The sequence below is a fragment of the Salvelinus sp. IW2-2015 genome, linkage group LG10 (genome assembly GCF_002910315.2).
Source record: "Salvelinus sp. IW2-2015 linkage group LG10, ASM291031v2, whole genome shotgun sequence".
NCBI lineage: Eukaryota > Metazoa > Chordata > Actinopteri > Salmoniformes > Salmonidae > Salvelinus > Salvelinus sp. IW2-2015.
In genome coordinates, this window is record NC_036850.1 from 12,007,779 (window position 1) to 12,027,467 (window position 19,689).

The 19,689-nt window shown below is 44.3% G+C and overlaps 3 protein-coding genes and 1 pseudogene across 3 annotated transcripts; 2 read left to right on the forward strand and 2 right to left on the reverse strand.

Annotated features, from left to right (window-relative positions):
* Positions 1-2,215: 2,215 nt before the first annotated feature.
* Positions 2,216-8,735, forward strand: knop1 (lysine-rich nucleolar protein 1). The gene is given in 8 exon segments (XM_070445387.1): positions 2,216-2,487; positions 2,811-2,891; positions 3,141-3,209; positions 3,476-4,631; positions 5,093-5,161; positions 5,826-5,903; positions 6,028-6,202; positions 6,205-8,735. Coding segments are annotated over 5 exon segments (552 nt in total). The 5' UTR covers positions 2,216-2,487; positions 2,811-2,891; positions 3,141-3,209; positions 3,476-4,535; the 3' UTR covers positions 6,339-8,735.
* On the reverse strand, positions 8,030-13,723 carry exosc1 (exosome component 1). Its single transcript, XM_023995326.2, is given in 11 exon segments — positions 8,030-9,130; positions 9,132-9,197; positions 9,331-9,343; positions 9,488-9,517; positions 9,520-9,571; positions 9,820-9,870; positions 11,025-11,058; positions 11,432-11,520; positions 11,756-11,830; positions 12,592-12,707; positions 13,616-13,723. Coding segments are annotated over 11 exon segments (666 nt in total). The 5' UTR covers positions 13,722-13,723; the 3' UTR covers positions 8,030-9,096.
* Positions 13,724-14,256: 533 nt separating this feature from the next.
* On the reverse strand, positions 14,257-16,249 carry LOC111969290 (phosphoglycerate mutase 1). The gene is given in 7 exon segments (XM_023995325.2): positions 14,257-15,247; positions 15,439-15,619; positions 15,815-15,867; positions 15,870-16,058; positions 16,061-16,072; positions 16,075-16,174; positions 16,244-16,249. Coding segments are annotated over 7 exon segments (711 nt in total). The 3' UTR covers positions 14,257-15,077.
* A 7-nt stretch (positions 16,250-16,256) lies between these two features.
* Positions 16,257-18,308, forward strand: LOC111969096 (phosphoglycerate mutase 1-like; annotated as a pseudogene).
* Positions 18,309-19,689: the final 1,381 nt, after the last annotated feature.

A 19,689-nucleotide genomic window follows, 5' to 3' on the forward strand; every position in this document is an offset into this window, starting at 1 on the left:
GGCATTCAGTATTTATGTAAATTCCATCCATCCACCGTGCTCACTAACCTCGCCTGCCCACTCATGTTCTCTACAGACTGTGTGACGCGTCTCAAACAGAACTCTATTGCCTATTTAGTGCACTAATTTTGACCAGGATCCAAAGGGTTCTAAAGTAGTGCGATATGTAGGGAATGGGGTGCCATTTGGGATGCGGGACACGAGAGTTGCTCCTATTGATGATGATGATTATGACTCTATTAGATGTGTTGGGGACACGTAAACAAGTGTTTTTTTCTAAGACTCTCGGCTTTGTGTTCGGTCCACCGGAGGTGTTGTGATCAAGCACTTTATTAAGTTAATCTCTGCTGTCACTATTTGGGATATAATGTTCGTGTGGCATATTTCTATGGTGAATGTTATGATGGTGAAATTGAATTTATTATTGGTGTCACAAACGAGTACTGTATTTTTTTGGTGTGGTTCTATGATATCATTAGTTTTGTTATGGGGTTGTTGTAACACATTTTGAGAGATTTTAACAGGGAGTGCAATATCAGTATGATTATATGTCAGAATATACAGTATATGAATTTGAATAATGGTAAGATCTGCACCTCATACTATTGTTATATATTTCAGAGACTTCTTCTTTGCGTGTCTTATCTCCCAACACCTGAACAGTGAGGCACCCCTTGTCCTTGATTGGACTAATCTGCTGCCTCTTAATCCCTATGGTGCTCTAACCTTGGAATAACCCATTTAGGGAAACTGATAGGGGGGATTGGTATTAGTGGCTTTACTCTGACCCGTCGTGTACTCCTGTATAAGGCTATTATATTATCATCCTATGTCCTGATACAGAGGAGGGCTTGGTTGCATGTCTCTTAAACACATTCTCACACAAAATCAATTAAATAAAATATAGATTATAGATTAAACTGTTTGGATCGACACATTATTGAGGTGTCTGTAGACGGCTTTGTATCATGCAAATTTGAAGGCAGAAACATTTCTATATTAACTGTTTGGAAGGTTTATTTTGCTTCTATCTAAAATGACAGATTGTTTGCGTTTTAACATGATATACCTGCAGAAGCCGTGCTGTCTTGGTAATAATACTATGTAGCATGGAAAGCTTAACAGAAAAGGTTCCAACCTTGTAGGCTTAGGGCTTCTATCTATCTCTGGTAAAAGCCACTGGCATGGTAAGTGACTGTCATGAGCTGACAGTTCTAATAAGCTACAGGCTTTGCTAGTGAGCATCCTGAATGGCACCCTGGTCAAAAGTAGTTCACTATATAGGGAATAGGATGCCATAATGGACACACACAAAGTAACAGCTAGGCTACAGCACCCTAACGCCCTCTGCTGTTGGTTACAGAGTCTTTTGGGTCCATAAAGCTAGAGGTTTTTAATGTCACATGCACAAGGACAGTAAAATACATTTATTGCCCAGCTCTAAGCCCAACAATGCAGTAATCAATAACAATGTAATACTGAGAATAACAGGTAGAACAAAAACACACAGTAAATAAAAAATAAGAAGAAGATGATAAAGTAAGTAGGCATACTATATACAGGGTCAGTTCCAGTACCATATTATAATGTACAGGGATACTGGATCTATAGAGGTAGATATGTATAGGGGTAAGCATACTATATACAGGGTCAGTTCCAGTACCATATTTACAATGTGCAGGGATACTGGATCTATAGAGGTAGATATGTATAGGGGTAAGCATACTATATACAGGGTCAGTTCCAGTACCATATTTACAATGTGCAGGGATACTGGATCTATAGAGGTAGATATGTATAGGGTAAGCATACTATATACAGGGTCAGTTCCAGTACCATATTTACAATGTGCAGGGATACTGGATCTATAGAGGTAGATATGTATAGGGGTAAGCGTACTATATACAGGGTCAGTTCAGTACAATATTTACAATGTGCAGGGATACTGGATCTATAGAAGTAGATATATATAGGGGTAATGTGACTAGGCATCAGGATATATGATAAACAGAACAGCAGCAGTGTAATATGATGATTTTATATAAGTCGTGTGTGTGTGTAGAGTCAGTATAAATGTATGTGTGTGTGAGCAATTATGGAGTGAGTGTTTGCCCACATTGCATGGCTGCATCCACAAGGGAACTCTGGTCAAAAGTAGTGGAGCAATAAGCACATGGGCTTTCCAGAGCTCTGCTCTGATTGGATATGTTGTTCTGCACGTTTTTGAGAGAGAGAACCATTTGACTCTCTCTCTCTCTCTCACACACACACACAGCATATGAGAGAGAGGAAAGATAAAGATAAAGAAAAATACGAGGTGTAAAGAAGGGAGAGAATCAGAGATAAGAGAGGGACAGAAGGAGCGTGCCGTTGAGCTTTGTTGCTATAGACACACGAGGACGATTACTAGAAGAGAATCTGACAGTACTTCCGGGTCAAGGAGCAGTACAGCACTGGTGTACACACGTTTCTACGTGAGTCTTCAAAGTAAGTCAACTTTAATGCCGTTATTTCTAAATATTGAATGATCAAGCGTTCAAGTAGTCTTTCAAGTATCGAGTCGCTGTGCTCACCCGTTGCAAAGTGTTTTATCACCGGTGACGGTTATTTGGCCAGCTAACATGGCAAGCTAGCTAACCCTTAACACCCCATGCACACATTCAATCGATGCTGCTTGCRAGCATAACTTGACTTACACTGAACTAGTTGTTTTGTAAACTACCTTATAACCTAGGCAAATAGACTGGTAAATGTTATTGTTTTGTATAACTTACCTGCGTTAACTGAACTGGCTGTGTTTGATTCTGCAGACGGCTTTTCATGACGAAGTGGTTTTCGTGTCCGAGAAGACGGGAAGATACAACACCGTGGCAAAGGTCTTTATTGATCAGGTAGCTAACGTTAGATGAGATCACCATAAAATAAATCACATTATCAATTTATCAAATCACATCAACAACAATCGTTATCAATTGATGACCAGTCAGTGTATGTGAATCACTGATTTTAAGACCCCTTCCTCCACATGTGCTGGGATTGGCTGCCAATTTGGATAGACAACCTATGAAACATAGTACTTGAGCCAACATCTACTGTAAAAGTGTACTGTTAGTTTTTAATCCAGGCTTTATCCCCTGTAGGCTCAACGTCTGGCCCTACAGAGGGAGATAGACAAGGAGTCCCTGTCCACGGTTTCGGTCAGATCACTGGTTTGTATCTGGTTCTGTGTTGCTCACCAAAATGACACTGACTGCATCCCAAATGCCACCATATCCCCTATTTAGTGCACCACCTTTGAACCAGGACACATTGGGTCAGAAGAAGTGCACTATATAGAAAATAGGGTTCCATTTAGGACACTGTCAATACCAATATTGTGTCCATTTTAAACCTAAAATGCATTCTCTACTATGTCCTTTGAAGTGGCTGCTTCTTTCAAACAGATACATATTGTGGGATGTTTATTTTTTCTCAGATGGTCCAAGCCGACACAGGCAACAGGATGGTTACCATGAAGAAGACGAACAAGAAGAGTGGGAAGGACACCCACGCTGAGGAAGAGATCTCAGAAAACACTTCCATAAACCAAGGGAATAACGTAAGGATGAAGACGAAAGTAGACTCTGGTAGAAGAAGAGCAGGTGTCATCCAATGGGGAATGGGGAATACGGAAGAGAGCAGGAGGAAACAGAAAGGGAAGAAGAAGAAGAAGAAGTTGTCGTCTGGGACTGACATCAGCGGTGAGGAAGCCATGACTAATGGAAATGACAGAAGGTGCGGCCAGAAGAAGAAGAAGTTGTCGTCTGGGACTGACATCAGCGGTGAGGAAGCCATGACTAATGGAAATGACAGAAGGTGCGGCCAGAAGAAGAAGAAACATAAAGGTGTTAACACTGTTAAAACGGAGGTAGAGACAGAACAGAGTGAATTAAAGGACAGAAAAGGAGTAGTGGAAATGGGCCGAAGCAGAAAAAAAGAAGCTCTCTCAGGCAGAAGAGACAGAGATCAGCGTTGTCAAGGTAGAGGAAGGAGAGGTGATAGAAATAAAGGAAGGCGAGAAAAGAAGGAAAAACAGAGGAAGAAAAGAAAGTGAAAAAGATCCCTAAAGCTGCTGAACCAACTGAGGAGAGTCAGGAGGAGGAAGAGGGGAGACGAAGAAGAAAAAGAAGGGTAAGAGAGAGCAATCGAGAGAAAGAGAGCGGAGAGGCAGAGAAAGAAGTGGTAGTAAAGAAGAAGAAGGGAGCTGAGGCTACATAGCAGTACAGGAGGAGGAACAGAATAACACCAAGAAGAAGAAACCCAAGTCCTCCAGCAGCGCTGCAGACACCACCATGGAGACGGAAGGAAAGGAGGAGGGCAAGATGAAGAAGAGAAAGGCTCTGCACTAACAGACAAGGAGGATGTGAGGTGGTGGACAAGCGGAAGCCCAAACAGACGAAAAGGGTGGATACGAAAGGAGTAGTGGAACAGGCGGAGAGCGGAGAGAGCGAGGGAAGGAAAAAGGTGAAGAAGAGCTCCTCTGGGTAGAGACAGAAATGGAGGGCAGCACCCCTCACAAGAAAGGGAAGAAGATTCCGACGAAGGGGAAAAAGAAGATAAAGGTGGAGAGCTGCGCCCCTGAAGACCAGGAGGTGAGTTAAAGGGGTTAAGGGTCAGAGGTGAAGAGATCACAAATCATGGGACTCCTTCAGCAGGGTACAACGTTGTGGAACGTTCAGATAGACATATATGATGTAGAACAAACATGTCTCTCTGACATGTAGAATGAGGAATCATGTCGGCTCTATTCCTGACATTTCTATCTGAAACGGTCCACAATGTTTGTCTATGGAAGGTGCCCTGATTCTAGAGCCATTTGAAAGGGGTGTCCTTGTTGAAAGTATTGAAAAAGCATGCACTGACACGCCCAAATGCTGGAGGTGCCGACTAACAGAATAGTTAACGGTTAATTAAATATGCTCCCAACAATTGAATGGGTAAAACAGTGTTGACTTTCTTACTTAATTGTTTCTACTTAAAGGCATTAAAACACTGACAGTATCAGTATGAAGGTCTGTAGTTGTCTGATATGTTGTTTTGCTCCAACCCGCAGAGGGACCAGACGGACGTGGTTTTCCTGTCGGAGACCAGGGGAAACGCCTTCGAGATCCATATTGATCAGGTAGATCGCTAACGACCCATTAGATCTGTTTGGACCTGTGAATCCCACTTGCCAGCCCACCAATCCAAGTCTCCATTCCATCCCTCTGTCACTGTGAGAAAGATAAATGTAATTTCTTCCTGGTTTGAGTTAAACATTGTATATTGATTATGTAACTATTTATGAATAAATGATGAATGCATTATATTATACAAATGCTTATTAGTGAATGCTGTTGTCATTGATTAACACAGTGCTGCAGTCAAACATGCTGGACACACACCAACCAATATACATGCTCTATACTGATTACGTAATACCCTGGTCTGTGTCAGGGATCGCCCAAGTGATTGCAAAGTGATTCTGCTGTTTTGCCAATGATCAGATCTTTTGCCAATAACTGGTCAAAAAATCAAATGGGCAGCCATTGAAGCACACGTGGATTTGAGTATTTTTTATATTTTAGACTAGGAGTACAGTAAATAGAATACCAACCACATGTATAGACTATATGTTGTGTACCATATACAGAGTATATGTGTGTACTATATAACATGGACTATAGAGTATATGTTGTGTACTATAGAGTATATGTTTGTACTATATAACATGGACTATACAGTATATGTTGTGTACTCTATAACATGGCCTTCATATAAAACTATGGTCCTATTATATTCCATAGGGGAGACGCCTGGCCCTGCAGAATGAGATCGACCAGAAGTCCAATCCAGTCCAACTCAAAGCAGCACCGGTACCATCGGTCAGTACTCTTACGATGTCAGGACACCAAGGTGTATCCCAAATATGGGGACATACCAACTCTTCTGTTACAAATCATTATGTCGAATATAAATATTACAAACATTGTTCTTCTTCCCTTCCAGGGTTTGGGCCAGTGGGGCACTGCCCAGTTTGACAGTTCCGACCAACATAGTAAGTTCCTGCGGTTGATGGGCGGCTTCAAGAAGAGCGGGCAGCCAATGGCAACGAGCGGTGCGACGGGAGGGCGGGCCAACATGGCGCTGACTAAAGACGGACAGCAGAGCTTGCAGCAAGGCCTACTGGGGAATTTGAGCGCGCTCAGTCGCGCCGCATGGACTTCACGGAGGGGGCGGGACTTGGGTTCTCGGCGCCGTCCAATAAGAAGTCTTCGATTGACATCAACAAAACCCGATCGGTGCGCTTCGATGATTGAGTCGGGACGCTCTGAGTGTGTCTAGCATCCCAAACGGATGTGGATGAGTGTGTGTGTACCTTTCTTTTGCAGAGTCTTGGGAGTGTCTGTCTGTGGATGGAGTGTTTATGAATGTATATACGGTACCAGTCAAAAGTTTGGACCACCTACTCATTACAGGGTTTTTCTTTATTTTTTTAAACATTTTTCTACATTGTAGAATAATAGTGAAGACATCAAAACTATCAAATAACACATATGGAACATGTAAACCAAAAAAGTATTAAACAAATCTAAATATATTTGAGATTCTTCAAAGTAGCCACCCTTTGCCTTGATGACAGCTTTGCACACTCTTGGCAAATATATTTTGATTTGTTGAACACTTTTTTGGTACTACATGATTCCATATGTGTTATTTGATAGTTTTGATGTCTTCACTATTATTCTACAATGTAGAAAAAGGTTAAAAAAAATAAAGAAAATGAGGTGTGTCCAAACTTTTGACTGGTAACAAAAATTATAATGATTTTAATAAGTTAAATCAGGAAATCAGAAATAAATTCATTAGGACCTAATCTATAGATTTCACATGACTGGGCAGGGGTGCATAGGCCCACCCACTGGGGACCAGGCCCTGCCAATCAGAAGGGGATTTTCCCCACAGATGCTTTATTACAGACAGAAATACTCCGTTTTATCAGCTGTCCGGGTGGATGGTCTCAGACGATCCCGCAGGTGAAGACTGAACGTCGAGGTCCTGGGCTGGCTTGGTTACACGGGGTCTGTGGTTGTGAGGTTGGTTGGATACTGACAAACTCTCAAAAATGACATTGGAGGCTGCTTATGTAGAGAAATGAAAATTCAAATCTTTGGCAACAGCTCTGGTGTACATTCCTGTAGTCAGCATGCCAATTGCACACACCCTCAAAAAACGTAGATATCTGTGGCATTGTGTTGTGACAAAACTGCACATTTTAGAGTGGTCTTTTGCCCCCGCCACAAGGTGCACCTGTGTAATGACCATGCTGAGAAATGCTCACTAACATGGATGTTAATGTGTGCACAATGATAGATAACATTTGTGTGTATGGAACATTTCTGGGATCTTTTATTTCAGCTCATGAAACATGGGACCAACACATGTATATTTTTGTTCAGTGTATAGGAGTACTGTGTGACATAAAGCTGCTGACATTGATTGAACTGAAAGCTGCACCTATCCACCTGTGGTACCAATGAGAGCAGAGCTGTGTGTTTCTGACTGGTCCAGTATCATATGAGGTGTTGGCATCCTGAATGGCGCACTACTTTTGACCAGCGGCCTGTGGGCCCTGTAGCGCACTACTTTTGACCAGCGGCCTGTGGCCCTGTAGTGCACTACTTTTGACCAGCGGCCTGTGGGCCCTGTAGTGCACTACTTTTGACCAGTGGCCCTGTAGTGTACTATATAGGTAATTGTCTAGGTCAACTAATGCCTTAACTGAACATGACATGATAAAAACTGGCAGGTGATAAGCTGTCAATTAGACACATTTAAACAGCATAGAATTGTTACACACAGTCAACAAATGGACATCTATGAATGATGGTCAGTTGGGCTCTCTATTATTTAAAGGATTTCATCAAAATAAAGAAATCTTCAAATTACCTTTCTGATAACACAGGTAAATAAGTAACATTGGAATAGGTTGAGTAGTTCATACATGATGCACTTTGGTATTCACTTTATTTGACTCATAAAAACACGTGCCTCTGCTGACAAGTACAGGAAGAATGAGACAAAGAAACAAAGAAGTATGTTTTGAAACGACAGAAGAAACAACTCAGAGAAACCAACAAGACATCTCCATCTCTCTGACTTGGTGCAGAAAGGACCACGTGGTCGTATGAGTCTTTAACGGTGCCGCCACAAAATGACAGTTTCAATTCCAGCGCTTTACTTCAACATCCCAAGTGTTAGCCGTCTAAGGCCCAAGCCAAATCAAGCCCTACTCACTAGCGTGTAGGGTTTAAGGGTCGATTTGGAATTGGGCCTGTCTGTACTGGTGACTGTCACACCAGGGCTGTGGTCTGATTCTACACCCTTTCCCCCCACAAAAGTGTGCACTCATTCACTACCCCTCATGGATTTAAAAGGAAAGGACTGGTGGAAGACATATGCTAGTAAATCCATGGGGGATACATGAGAGCACACTTCAGAGGAGAAGGGTATGGATCAGAAGGTAACCCCAGATCAGTGTTATTTATTCCTGCTTCTGAAGGGGTACATGGGTGCAGGCTTGTGTTCCAGCCCAGCACTAACGAGACTGATTCAGCCAATCAAGGCCCCAGTGACCATTTGAATCAGGTGTCCTAGTGCTGAGTTGGAGCAAAATCCTGCACCTCTACTGTAGCTTTGTAGAACCAGGAGAGAAACATGCTGCCTTGCTGTAGGTTGTGGAGGGAGGAATCTACTGTTGAGGTATCCCCCCGAACATAAGCTCTGTGTGTGTGTGTCGAGGTATCCCTGAACATAAGGCTCTGTGTGCGTGTGTGTAGAGGTATCCCCCTGAACATAAGGCTCTGTGTGTGTGTGTCAAGTCAATACCCATGGATTCGTGTACATGACCTCTAGATATTTTGGTCCTTTGTACTCACAATGCATTGTTTACAATCCCAAGTGTGAGTGTGTTTGTCTCTGTCAGAGATAGGGAAGCTGTGTGTTCCTTGAGGAGGGAAAGGGTCCCTGCCGGGGGGCTGGAGAGGTGTGGGGTGCACGCCGCCCGCTGGTCCCTGCTCAGGCCTGCAGGTACTCAGGTTGCACCTGGGCACCTTGCGGAACTCTTGGCGTGCGTCCGCGGGCACTGCATCTCACACCAGCTGATAGCACCATCTGGGCTCCTGAGAGGGAAACAGAAATATACTACTGATAGGCACCATCTGGGCTCCTGAGTGGAGGAAAACAAAATATACTACTGATAGGCACCACCTGGGCTCCTGAGAGGGGAACAGAAATATACTACTGATAGACACCATCTGGGCTCCTGAGTGGAGGAAACAGAAATATACTACTTGACAAAAGTGTCAGTTGGTTTTAGATAACCAAGGGTTGTGTTAAGGAGGGTAACCTAGGGTTAAGGACAGCCCTGGGCTAAGAACAGCAGTGTTGTTGTCATGTGACCAGTCACCTGCTTCGCTGTGGGCTACCACCACCCCAGCTCGTTCTCTGCTGTGGTCAACAAGTAGTTGGACTGGACGTCTCCCAGGGAGATCTGGGGGTCGGGAGGTATAAGGACAACACTTGGAAAGGCACAGAACCAGTCATCTGGATCACATAGATAGTAGTTATTTGGGATGCAAGGTGATTGGTAGATCAGTGGTTTGGTGCGTTCTGTTTGGCTGGTCTAACATTGATTAAATGTCAAATTGTGAATATGGTGAAAGCAACATCAGTCACTGGTTGATGTCCCTGTGTACTACCTAGTTACTGAATTGGAAAGACTGTCAAATGGAAGGATACGACTTTAGCCAGGACGATGTCTCCAGGACGGAAGCTTTTATACGTCTCCACCTGGAACAGAGGTCAAAGGTTATAGTGGTTCCAGTCTATTACAATTCAAGAATGAGCTAAGACGATGACGCCATGACAAACAGACTCAGACGGTATGACGTCATGACAAACGCATCAGACGCTATGACGCCATGACAAACAGCATCAGACGGTATGACGCCATGACAAACAGCAACAGACCGTATGACACCATAGACAAACAGCATCAGACGGTATGACGCCATGACAAACAGCATCAGACGATATGACGCCATGACAAACAGCATCAGACGATATGACGCCATGACAAACAGCATCAGACGATATGACGCCATGACAAACAGCATCAGACGGTATGACGCCATGACAAACAGCATCAGACGGGTATGACGCCATGACAAACAGCATCAGACGGTATTGACAAACAGCATCAGACGGTATGACGCCATGACAAACAGCATCAGACGGTATGACGCCATGACAAACAGCATCAGACGTATGACCTGCAAACACGCATCAGACGGTATGACGCCATGACAAACACATCAGACGCCATGACAAACCTCATCAGACGTATGACGCCATGACAACAGCATCAGACGGTATGACGCCATGACAAACAGAATCAGACGGTATGACGCCATGACAAACAGCATCAGACGATATGACGCCATGACAAACAGCATCAGACGATATGACGCCATGTCAAACAGCATCAGACGGTATGAGCGCCATGACAAACAGCAACAGACGATATGACACCATGACAAACAGCATCAGACGGTATGACGCCATGACAAACAGCAACAGACGATATGACACCATGACAAACAGCATCAGACGGTATGACGCCATGACAAACAGCATCAGACGGTATGACGCCATGACAAACAGCAAGACGTATGACAAACAGCATCAGACGGTATGACGCCATGACAAACACACACAGACGATATGACACCATGACAAACAGCATCAGACGGTATGACGCCATGACAAACTAGCACAGACGGTATGACGCCATGACAAACAGCACAGACGGTTATGACAAACAGCATCAGACGGTATGACAAACAGCATCAGACGGTATGACGCCATACCAAAAATGATATTTTCACAATATAAAATATGTTGGTCAAACAGTGGGGGAACTTTAGATTGATTCAAAAACATACCCTGTCTTTTTCTGTTGCTCGTACATCTTCTTTCCTGTGTATATTAGTGTAGTAAACAGTAGATTAGTTTTGAACAGTCTTGACAGTTATGGCATCCTATTCGCTATATAGTCCCAAATGGCATCCCATTCCCTATATAGTCCCAAATGGCATCCTATTCCCTATATAGTCCCAAATGGCATCCCATTCCCTATATAGTCCCAAATGGCATCCTATTCCCTATATAGTCCCAAATGGCATCCCATTYCCTATATAATCCCATATGGTATCCTATGTAGTGTACTACTTGTGACCAGAGCCCATAGGTTGCCATTTGGACCCCAGACAAAAGTAGTACACTGAATAGGGACTAGAGTGGCATTTGGGACACTCCATGAGAATAACAGTAATAAGACAATCCCTGTTACCTGATGGTTCCTCTAAAACGGTCCTTCAGTGGTGTGGAACCAACGTAGAGGATGTGGACCTTGGCAAACCTGGGGTTGATACTGGTCACCTGGACAGGAAGGGAGACCGATCAGGGCTGTTATCAGTGAGGTTAAACACACACACACCTATTGTTGAGAGCTTGGATCAGTGACAAGAGCACCTCATCTATCAAGCCTCAAAATTATTCTGTCCGGTTTAACCCAGGTGATACGCACTGCTATTTAGCACTACGTAGGTCTACAACAACTACCAGGGTGTAGAAAAAGTTGACACACGCACGTCAAGAGCTCTCCAAACCTCACCTTACAGGTGACTATGGCTCCTACATCTGGTAGTAGCTGAGCCTCGGTTTCTCTCACCACCGAGATGACTGGTAGCTGCAGACACACACACACACACACACACGACTGAAGTGTCAATGTAAAGACAAGGAAGGATTAAGGTGTGAACATGTTACATTTCGTTCCCACAACACCGCATAATTCCTCAGGGGTTCCAAGTGAACAAACCTGGAGTGGTTTCTCTACTTCCAGGAATGTTACAATCCACTTAATAATCGCGATTGGAAACATGATCCAAGTGTTCCAATGGACCCAGCCGCGCGCACACGTGCTTTCCCTCCATGGCCAATAAACCAGCCACTCTCCCTCTAATCCCCGTCCTGGCCTCCTTTCACCTCCTCTCATCTCCTCCCCGTCACAGCTTTCGTGGATCTACTACGCTTCATCATAGTATCATTTTGGGGTGTCATGGTTAGTCAATAATGTTGAAAAAGATGGTAAGACAACCCATACGACAAGAAGTAATCTCCCATAAAGCAGGCTATATCAGCGCTGAGGTTCAGAAAGACCAAGGTGTTGTTAAGTGCTGTAAAAGACGCTGACGGAAAACCCGGGGTGTGTTCAGTGGTACGTGGCAGGACTTGTTAGGCAAAATGTGTTGGCTGTTTTAGGTTGTTTACTGTTTACTCTAGATAACAACGGATACGGGGTAGAGGAAACACCTGGATTTATCCAAGATAGAAACTGTTGTTTTTTGCAAAAGGTTTTTAAGTAAATATTTAGCACGAGACAAATTTTGTTATGTTCTGTGACTAATGTAAATACATCCCTAATTCGCTCGCTGCCCCCGGTCTCACCTCCTCTCCTTCGTTCTTCCTGAGTACGTAGCCTGCTAGCGAGGAGTAGATGTAGCCGTGTCGTAGGTACACCCCAGTACCGGGCATACAGTCTTCTGTGCTGCATAGTCTATCACCTGCACACACACCACACAGGGAGAGAGAGATGTATACACACACAGGGTGAGAAACATTTTTACTTTTTGCAGATATCCAGAGACTTACAGTCGCTGCTTTCAACTAAGGTAGGTAAGACATCCACTATCATTACAAGTAAACACACACAGGGAGACAGACAGACAGAGATGGGTAGAGACACAGACACAGGGAGAGAGACAGGGGTAGAGAGACAGACATGTTTCGTGTTAACAGAGTCCTGCTGATCTATCACATTCCCAATAGTAGAATATAATAATAGTCTGACAAAAACAATCAGAATCGCTAAATCACTCTAAGAGTTTCTCATCCCAGTTCCTGACAAACATATGTGTATATCAAACGACAATCAAAATAAATCACTGCCCTTATAGTTTACATTTCGCTGACATTTAGTCCAAGTCCCCGGGGTTAATTCAACATTTGCACGTAGAGTCGATCACAACAAGAGATGGAACGCTTGGAATTAGTGGGCTCCTCCCCGAGGCGGTGGGCAGGGCACTTAAAAAAATGTGATGGGCTTGAAAAGTACCTGAAAGTCAGCATCGCTAGCTAGACCTCACAAACTCGTAATTTAGCAAACGATGTCATGCGTTGTACCAAGTGACTATGCATTGCGTTTGTATTTCACATAATGTGGAATAAATACACTAGATTAGGTCACGCTAGTTAGCTAGAAAACAGTAAAATAGACTATGTGAGCTAGTTAGCTACCGAGCTAGGCTAGAACTTAAACGAGCATGTGGTGGCACGCATTTCCTGTGCTAGAAAACTATAAATAGCAATATAACCTTCAAAAACATATTGCCTAACGTATTTGTCTAATGGTCTCAAATGTGAAAAGAATGCCGTTATCAACTCATTTAAACGTTTCTAATGTCAGACTCACCTGGAACACACAGCTTCATGGGCGACATGTTTTCAAGAAGAGCAGAACGCAAGCCGATTGGATGTGACCTGAGCTCATGTCTTTGACGGAAAGGTTTGTCCGCCATCTTTGTGTGGTTTTCCGGATAAAGTCAGTGTCCTGGTTCTGAATGCATCAAGTCTAAAACGACCTTCTCTCCGTTCCTTCACCTACACTCATTAGAACTCTCATTTAAGATGAGCGCAGACAGGAATAAAGAACGAGAGATGTATCCAGTATCATCAATGGGAAATGTATTTGTTTTAGAGCAAATTAGAAATAGTGTAGCCGGACAGTGAGACAGAAAATAACAGGCAAGAGGAGAGAGAGAACAGCTGCAGGGCTCAGGTTTGTTGTAATTGCTCCAGAGCTTGACTTGGGCGGAGCTGAGTACCGGCCCTACATTTTTCTACTGCCTGAGCTCCTGAACCTCTTATAGAATATTAGCACAAAAAGTTATGTGGGGCTCCTGCAACTAAATATAAACAATACGGCACCCAAAATGAGTCCCGGCACCTATATCAGTCCAAGTCCAGCACTAAGTTGCTCAATAGTCCAACATACATGTAATCAGCTCAACTCTGCCAAGTCAAGAAATATGCAGCTTGTGAAACAGACAAGGGTCACAGTCATTTGACAGCTCATAAAATATATAAGATTCATCTTTTTTATTCCACACAGAACACTAAGCACAGGTCAGCAGCATGGAATTAGAATGAGTGGAAGGGGTATAGAACCTCTCCTGAATGAGGCACCCGCTCTACCATTCTAAGGTCAGCAGTACAGTACAGAACAGGTCCGCCTGCCCCTTTTAACAATAACCACCATAACCATGATAACATACTGTTGCCGTAGAGCTACAACAATAAAATGAGATTCAATGTTTCCTTTTTCAAACGTGCCCGTCAATGTTTACATACATGTTCACTCAGTGCAAAACTACATGGCAGTAGAAAGCACACTATCATTTTCCCCATTTAGATAAATACTATATATGCTGGTCCTGATTGTTTTTGGATACTGTAAATACCCTATTAGCTGGTCCCTATCCTGTGTTTTTGGATACTGTAAATACCCTGTTAGCTGGTCCCTATCCTGTGTGTTTTTGGTCAATTCAAACAATCTTGATCAACTCATATTATGATGATCCGTACAATCCAGTATTACTGATTCCTATTGGCTGTGTAATACTGACGTCTCAATGTGCAGGAAAAATATATGTGCAGGAAAGCAAAGACCTATCAAATCCACCTATAGTGTAATGTGATGTGTGTGAGTGCGTATTTGAAGTGTGTGTGTATGTATTTATGTATATATATATATATACACACACATATCTGTCTGCGTGTAAACATGATAATGTAATGTCACGCTGTGTGTGTGATTATTATTATAACGTGTTCTAGCCGCACCGACGCCTCCTGACCACGCGGGGGCGCTGTATCTATTTCTTGGCCTTGCCCTGGGCAGCCACAGCCTCCATGGCCTTCTTCACTGTCTCCTCGTCTCCCAGGAACTGCATGGGCCCTACAGGCTTCAGGTTCTTGTCCAGTTCATACAGGATGGGGATCCCTGTAGGCAGGTTCAACTCCATGATGGCCTCCTCTGACATACCTTGAGGTAAATAACAAGAACAAGTCAACAATAACAATCAGAAAAACAACAATATCAGTAACATACCATTACTCTGGCATGACCACTGGAACATGAGTAAGYGTTGAGATGTAGGGAGGTTCTCTCTCTCTCCCTCCCTCTCTCTCTCCCTCCCTCTATCCATCCCCACCCCGCTGCCCCTAGTGACCTACCCTCCAGGTGCTTGACAATGCCTCTGAGACTGTTGCCGTGGGCGGCGATGAGAACCCTCTTCCCGTCCTTGATTTGGGGCACGATCTCATCGTTCCAGAAGGGCAGTGCCCGGGCAATAGTGTCCTTCAGGCTCTCACAGGACGGCAGCTGATCCTCCGTCAGGTCGCCATAGCGACGGTCCTGCAGGAAAGAGAATGTTAGTGCTGCAAAGTTCAGTGAGTTCAGTGATGTTCTGTAGATGTGTGTATGCCTCTATGTGCATGCTTCTGTGTGTGTACCTCTGTGTGCGGTACGTGAGTGCCTTCTGTATCCGCATCCCGTGTGTGTGTGCTGTGTGTGTGTGTGTGTTGTGTGTGTGTCCGCATTCCCTCTCACCTGGCTTGATGTTGTGTAGAAGTTGTGCTCCTCCTCCATGGGAGGAGGCGGGGGTGCATAGCTCTCCTCCAGATCTTAACTGGGCCTCGCCGTGCTTCGTCCGCTGTCTCTGCCTTGTTGAGCCCCGTCAGGCCTCCGTTAGTGGCGCTCAGTTGAGCGCCAGGTCGGTGGACAGGAAGCCACAATCTGGTCGATCCCGTCCAGCGGACAAACCACAGAGTCCGGGATGGCTTCTTCAGGACTAGGTGTAGCAAACGCAAACTCATAGCCAGCATCTGAGAGAGAGGAGAGAGGTAGGTGCTTAGAGAAGAGTGTGTGTTGCTTGCAGGGGGGCGGAGTGTGCTCAAGCAACTTGATGCCCTAACATAGGAAATTTAAGGGGTCATCTCTAGTCTACAGTGGGATCTTCCGTCGTCTCCTTTCCTTCACCTGCATAAGTAATATGGTGGTGGTGGATGCCTACCAGCTATTTACTGTAACCTGTAATTCTTTCACCTCTGTGCGATAAGAAAGGAGACGAGGAAACCACTTGAGACTTAAGATGTACCCACAAGTAAAGAACCATATGTGTACATCACTCATTGAACACTCACCCCCCCCCCACACACCTCTCTCTCTAACACCTACTCTCTCTCTCTCCTCAGATGCTGGCTATGAGTTTGACGTGTGCTACACCTCAGTCCTGAAGAGAGCCATCCGGACTCTGTGGTTTGTCCTGGACGGGATCGACCAGATGTGGCTTCCTGTCCACCGCACCTGGCGCCTCAACGAGCGCCACTACGGAGGCCTGACGGGCTCAACAAGGCAGAGACAGGGAGAAGCACGGCGAGGCCCAGGTTAAGATCTGGAGGAGGAGCTATGAACCCCGCCTCCTCCCATGGAGGAGGAGCACAACTTCTACAACAACATCAGCCAGGTGAGAGGGATGCGGACACACACACACACACACACACACACACACACACACACAGGATGCGGATACAGACAGGCACTCAGTACGCACACAGAGGTACACACACAGAAGCATGCACATAGAGGCATACACACATCTAACAACATCACTTAGCACACATACACTGAACTTTGCAGCACTAACATTCTCTTTCCTGCAGGACCGTCGCTATGGCGACCTGACGGAGGATCAGCTGCCGTCCTGTGAGAGCCTGAAGGACACTATTGCCCGGGCACTGCCCTTCTGGAACGATGAATCGTGCCCCAAACAAGGACGGGAAGAGGGTTCTCACGCCGCCCACGGCAACAGTCTCAGAGGCATTGTCAAGCACCTGGAGGGTAGGGCACTAGGGGCAGGGGTGGGGATGGATGGGAGGAGAGGAGGGAGGAGAGAGAACCTCCCTACATCTCAACGCTTACTCATGTCCAGTGGTCATGCCAGAGTAATGGTATGTTACTGTATTGTTGTTTTTCTGATTGTTATGTTGACTTTTCTTGTTATTTACCTCAAGGTATGTCAGAGGAGGCCATCATGGAGTTGAACCTGCCTACAGGGATCCCCATCCTGTATGAACTGGACAAGAACCTGAAGCCTGTAGGGCCCATGCAGTCCTGGGAGACGAGGAGACAGTGAAGAAGGCCATGGAGGCTGTGGCTGCCCAGGCAAGGCAAGAAATAGAACCAGCGCCCCCGCGTGGTCAGGAGGCGTCGGTGCGGGCTAGAACACGTTATAATAATAATCACACACACAGCGTGACATTACATTATATGTTTACACGCAGACAGATATGTGTGTGTTATATATATATATACATAAATACATACACACACCACTTCAAATACGCACTCACACACATCACATTACACTATAGGTGGATTTGATATGTCTTTGCTTTCCTGCACATATATTTTTTCCTGCCACATGAGACGTCAGTATTACACAGCCAATAGGAATCAGTAATACTGGATTGTACGGATCATCATAATATGAGTTGATCAAGATTGTTTGAATTGACCAAAAACACACAGGATAGGGGACCAGGCTAACAGGGATTTACAGTATCCAAAAAACACAGGATAGGGACAGCTAATAGGGTATTTACAGTATCCAAAAACAATCAGGACCAGCATATATAGTATTTATCTAAATGGGGAAAATGATAGTGTGCTTTCTACTGCCATGTAGTTTTGCACTGAGTGAACATGTATGTAAACATTGACGGGCACGTTTGAAAAAGGAAACATTGAATCTCATTGTTATTTTGTAGCTCTACGGCAACAGTATGTTATCATGGTTATTGGTGGTTATTGTTAAAAGGGGCAGGCGGACCTGTTCTGTACTGTACTGCTGACTTAGAATTGGTAGAGCGTGTCCTCATTCAGGAGAGGTTCTATACCCCTTCCACTCATTCTAATTCCATGCGCTGACCTGTGCTTAGGTTCTGTGTGGAATAAATAAAGATGAATCTTATTATTTATGAGCGTTCAAATGACTGTGACCCTTGTCTGACAAGCTGCATATTTCTTGACTTGGCAGAGTTGAGCTGATTACATGTATGTTGGACTATTGAGCAACTTAGTGCTGGACTTGGACTGATATAGGTGCCGGGACTCATTTTGGGTGCGGTATTGTTTATATTTAGTTGCAGGAGCCCACAATACTTTTGTGCTAATATTCTATAAGAGGTTCAGGAGCTCAGGCAGTAGAAAAAATGTAGGTGCCGGTACTCAGCTCCTGCCCAAGCAAGCTCTGGAGCAATTACAAACAAACCGAGCCCTGCAGCTGTTCTCTCTCCTCTTGCCTGTTAGTTTCTGTCTCACATGTCCGGCTACACTATTTTCTAATTTGCTCTAAAACAAATACATTTCCATTGATGATACTGGATACATCTCTCGTTCTTTATTCCTGTCTGCGCTCATCTTAATGAGAGTTCTAATGAGTGTAGGTGAAGGAACGGAGAGAAGGTCGCTTTAGACTTGATGCATTCAGAACCAGACACTGACTTTATCCGGAAAACCACAACAAGATGGCGGACCAACCTTTCCGTAAAAGACATGAGCTCAGGTCACATCCAATCGGCTTGCGTTCTGCTCTTCTTGAAAACATGTCGCCCATGAAGCTGTGTGTTCCAGGTGAGTCTGACATTAGAAACGTTTAAAATGAGTTTGATTACGGCATCTTTTTCACATTGAGACCATAGACAAATACTTATGGCAATATGTTTTGAAGGTTATATTGCTATTTATAGTTTCTAGCACAGGAATGCGTGCCACCACATGCTCGTTTAAGTTCTAGCCTACTGGTAGCTAACTACCAATAGTCTATTTTACTGTTTTCTAGCAACTACGTGACCAATCTAGTATATTTATCCACATTATGTGAAATACAAACGCAATGATAGTCACTTGGTACAACGCATGACATCGTTTGCTAATGAACGAGTTGTGAGGTCTAGTAGCGATGCTGACTTTCAGGTACTTTCAAGCCCATCCATTTTTTAAGTGCCCTGCCCACCGCCTCGGAGGAGGCCCACTAATTCCAAGCGTTCCATCTCTTGTTGTGATCGACTCTACGTGCAAATGTTGAATAACCCCGGGACTTGACTAAATGTCACGAAATGTAAACTATAAGCAGTGATTTATTTTGATTGCGTTTGATATACACATATTTTGTCAGGAACTGGGATGAGAAACTCTTAGAGTGATTTAGCGATTCTGATTGTTTTGTCAGACATTATTATATTCTACTATTGGAAGTGATAGATCAGCAGGACTCTGTTAACACGAAAGATGTCTGTGTCTCTCTCCTTGTGTCTGTGCTCAGCATCTCTTCTGTCTGTCTGTCTCCTGTGTGTGTTTACTTGTAATGATAGTGGAGTCTTACCTACCTTAGTTGAAAAGCAGGACTGTAGTTCGGATTTCTG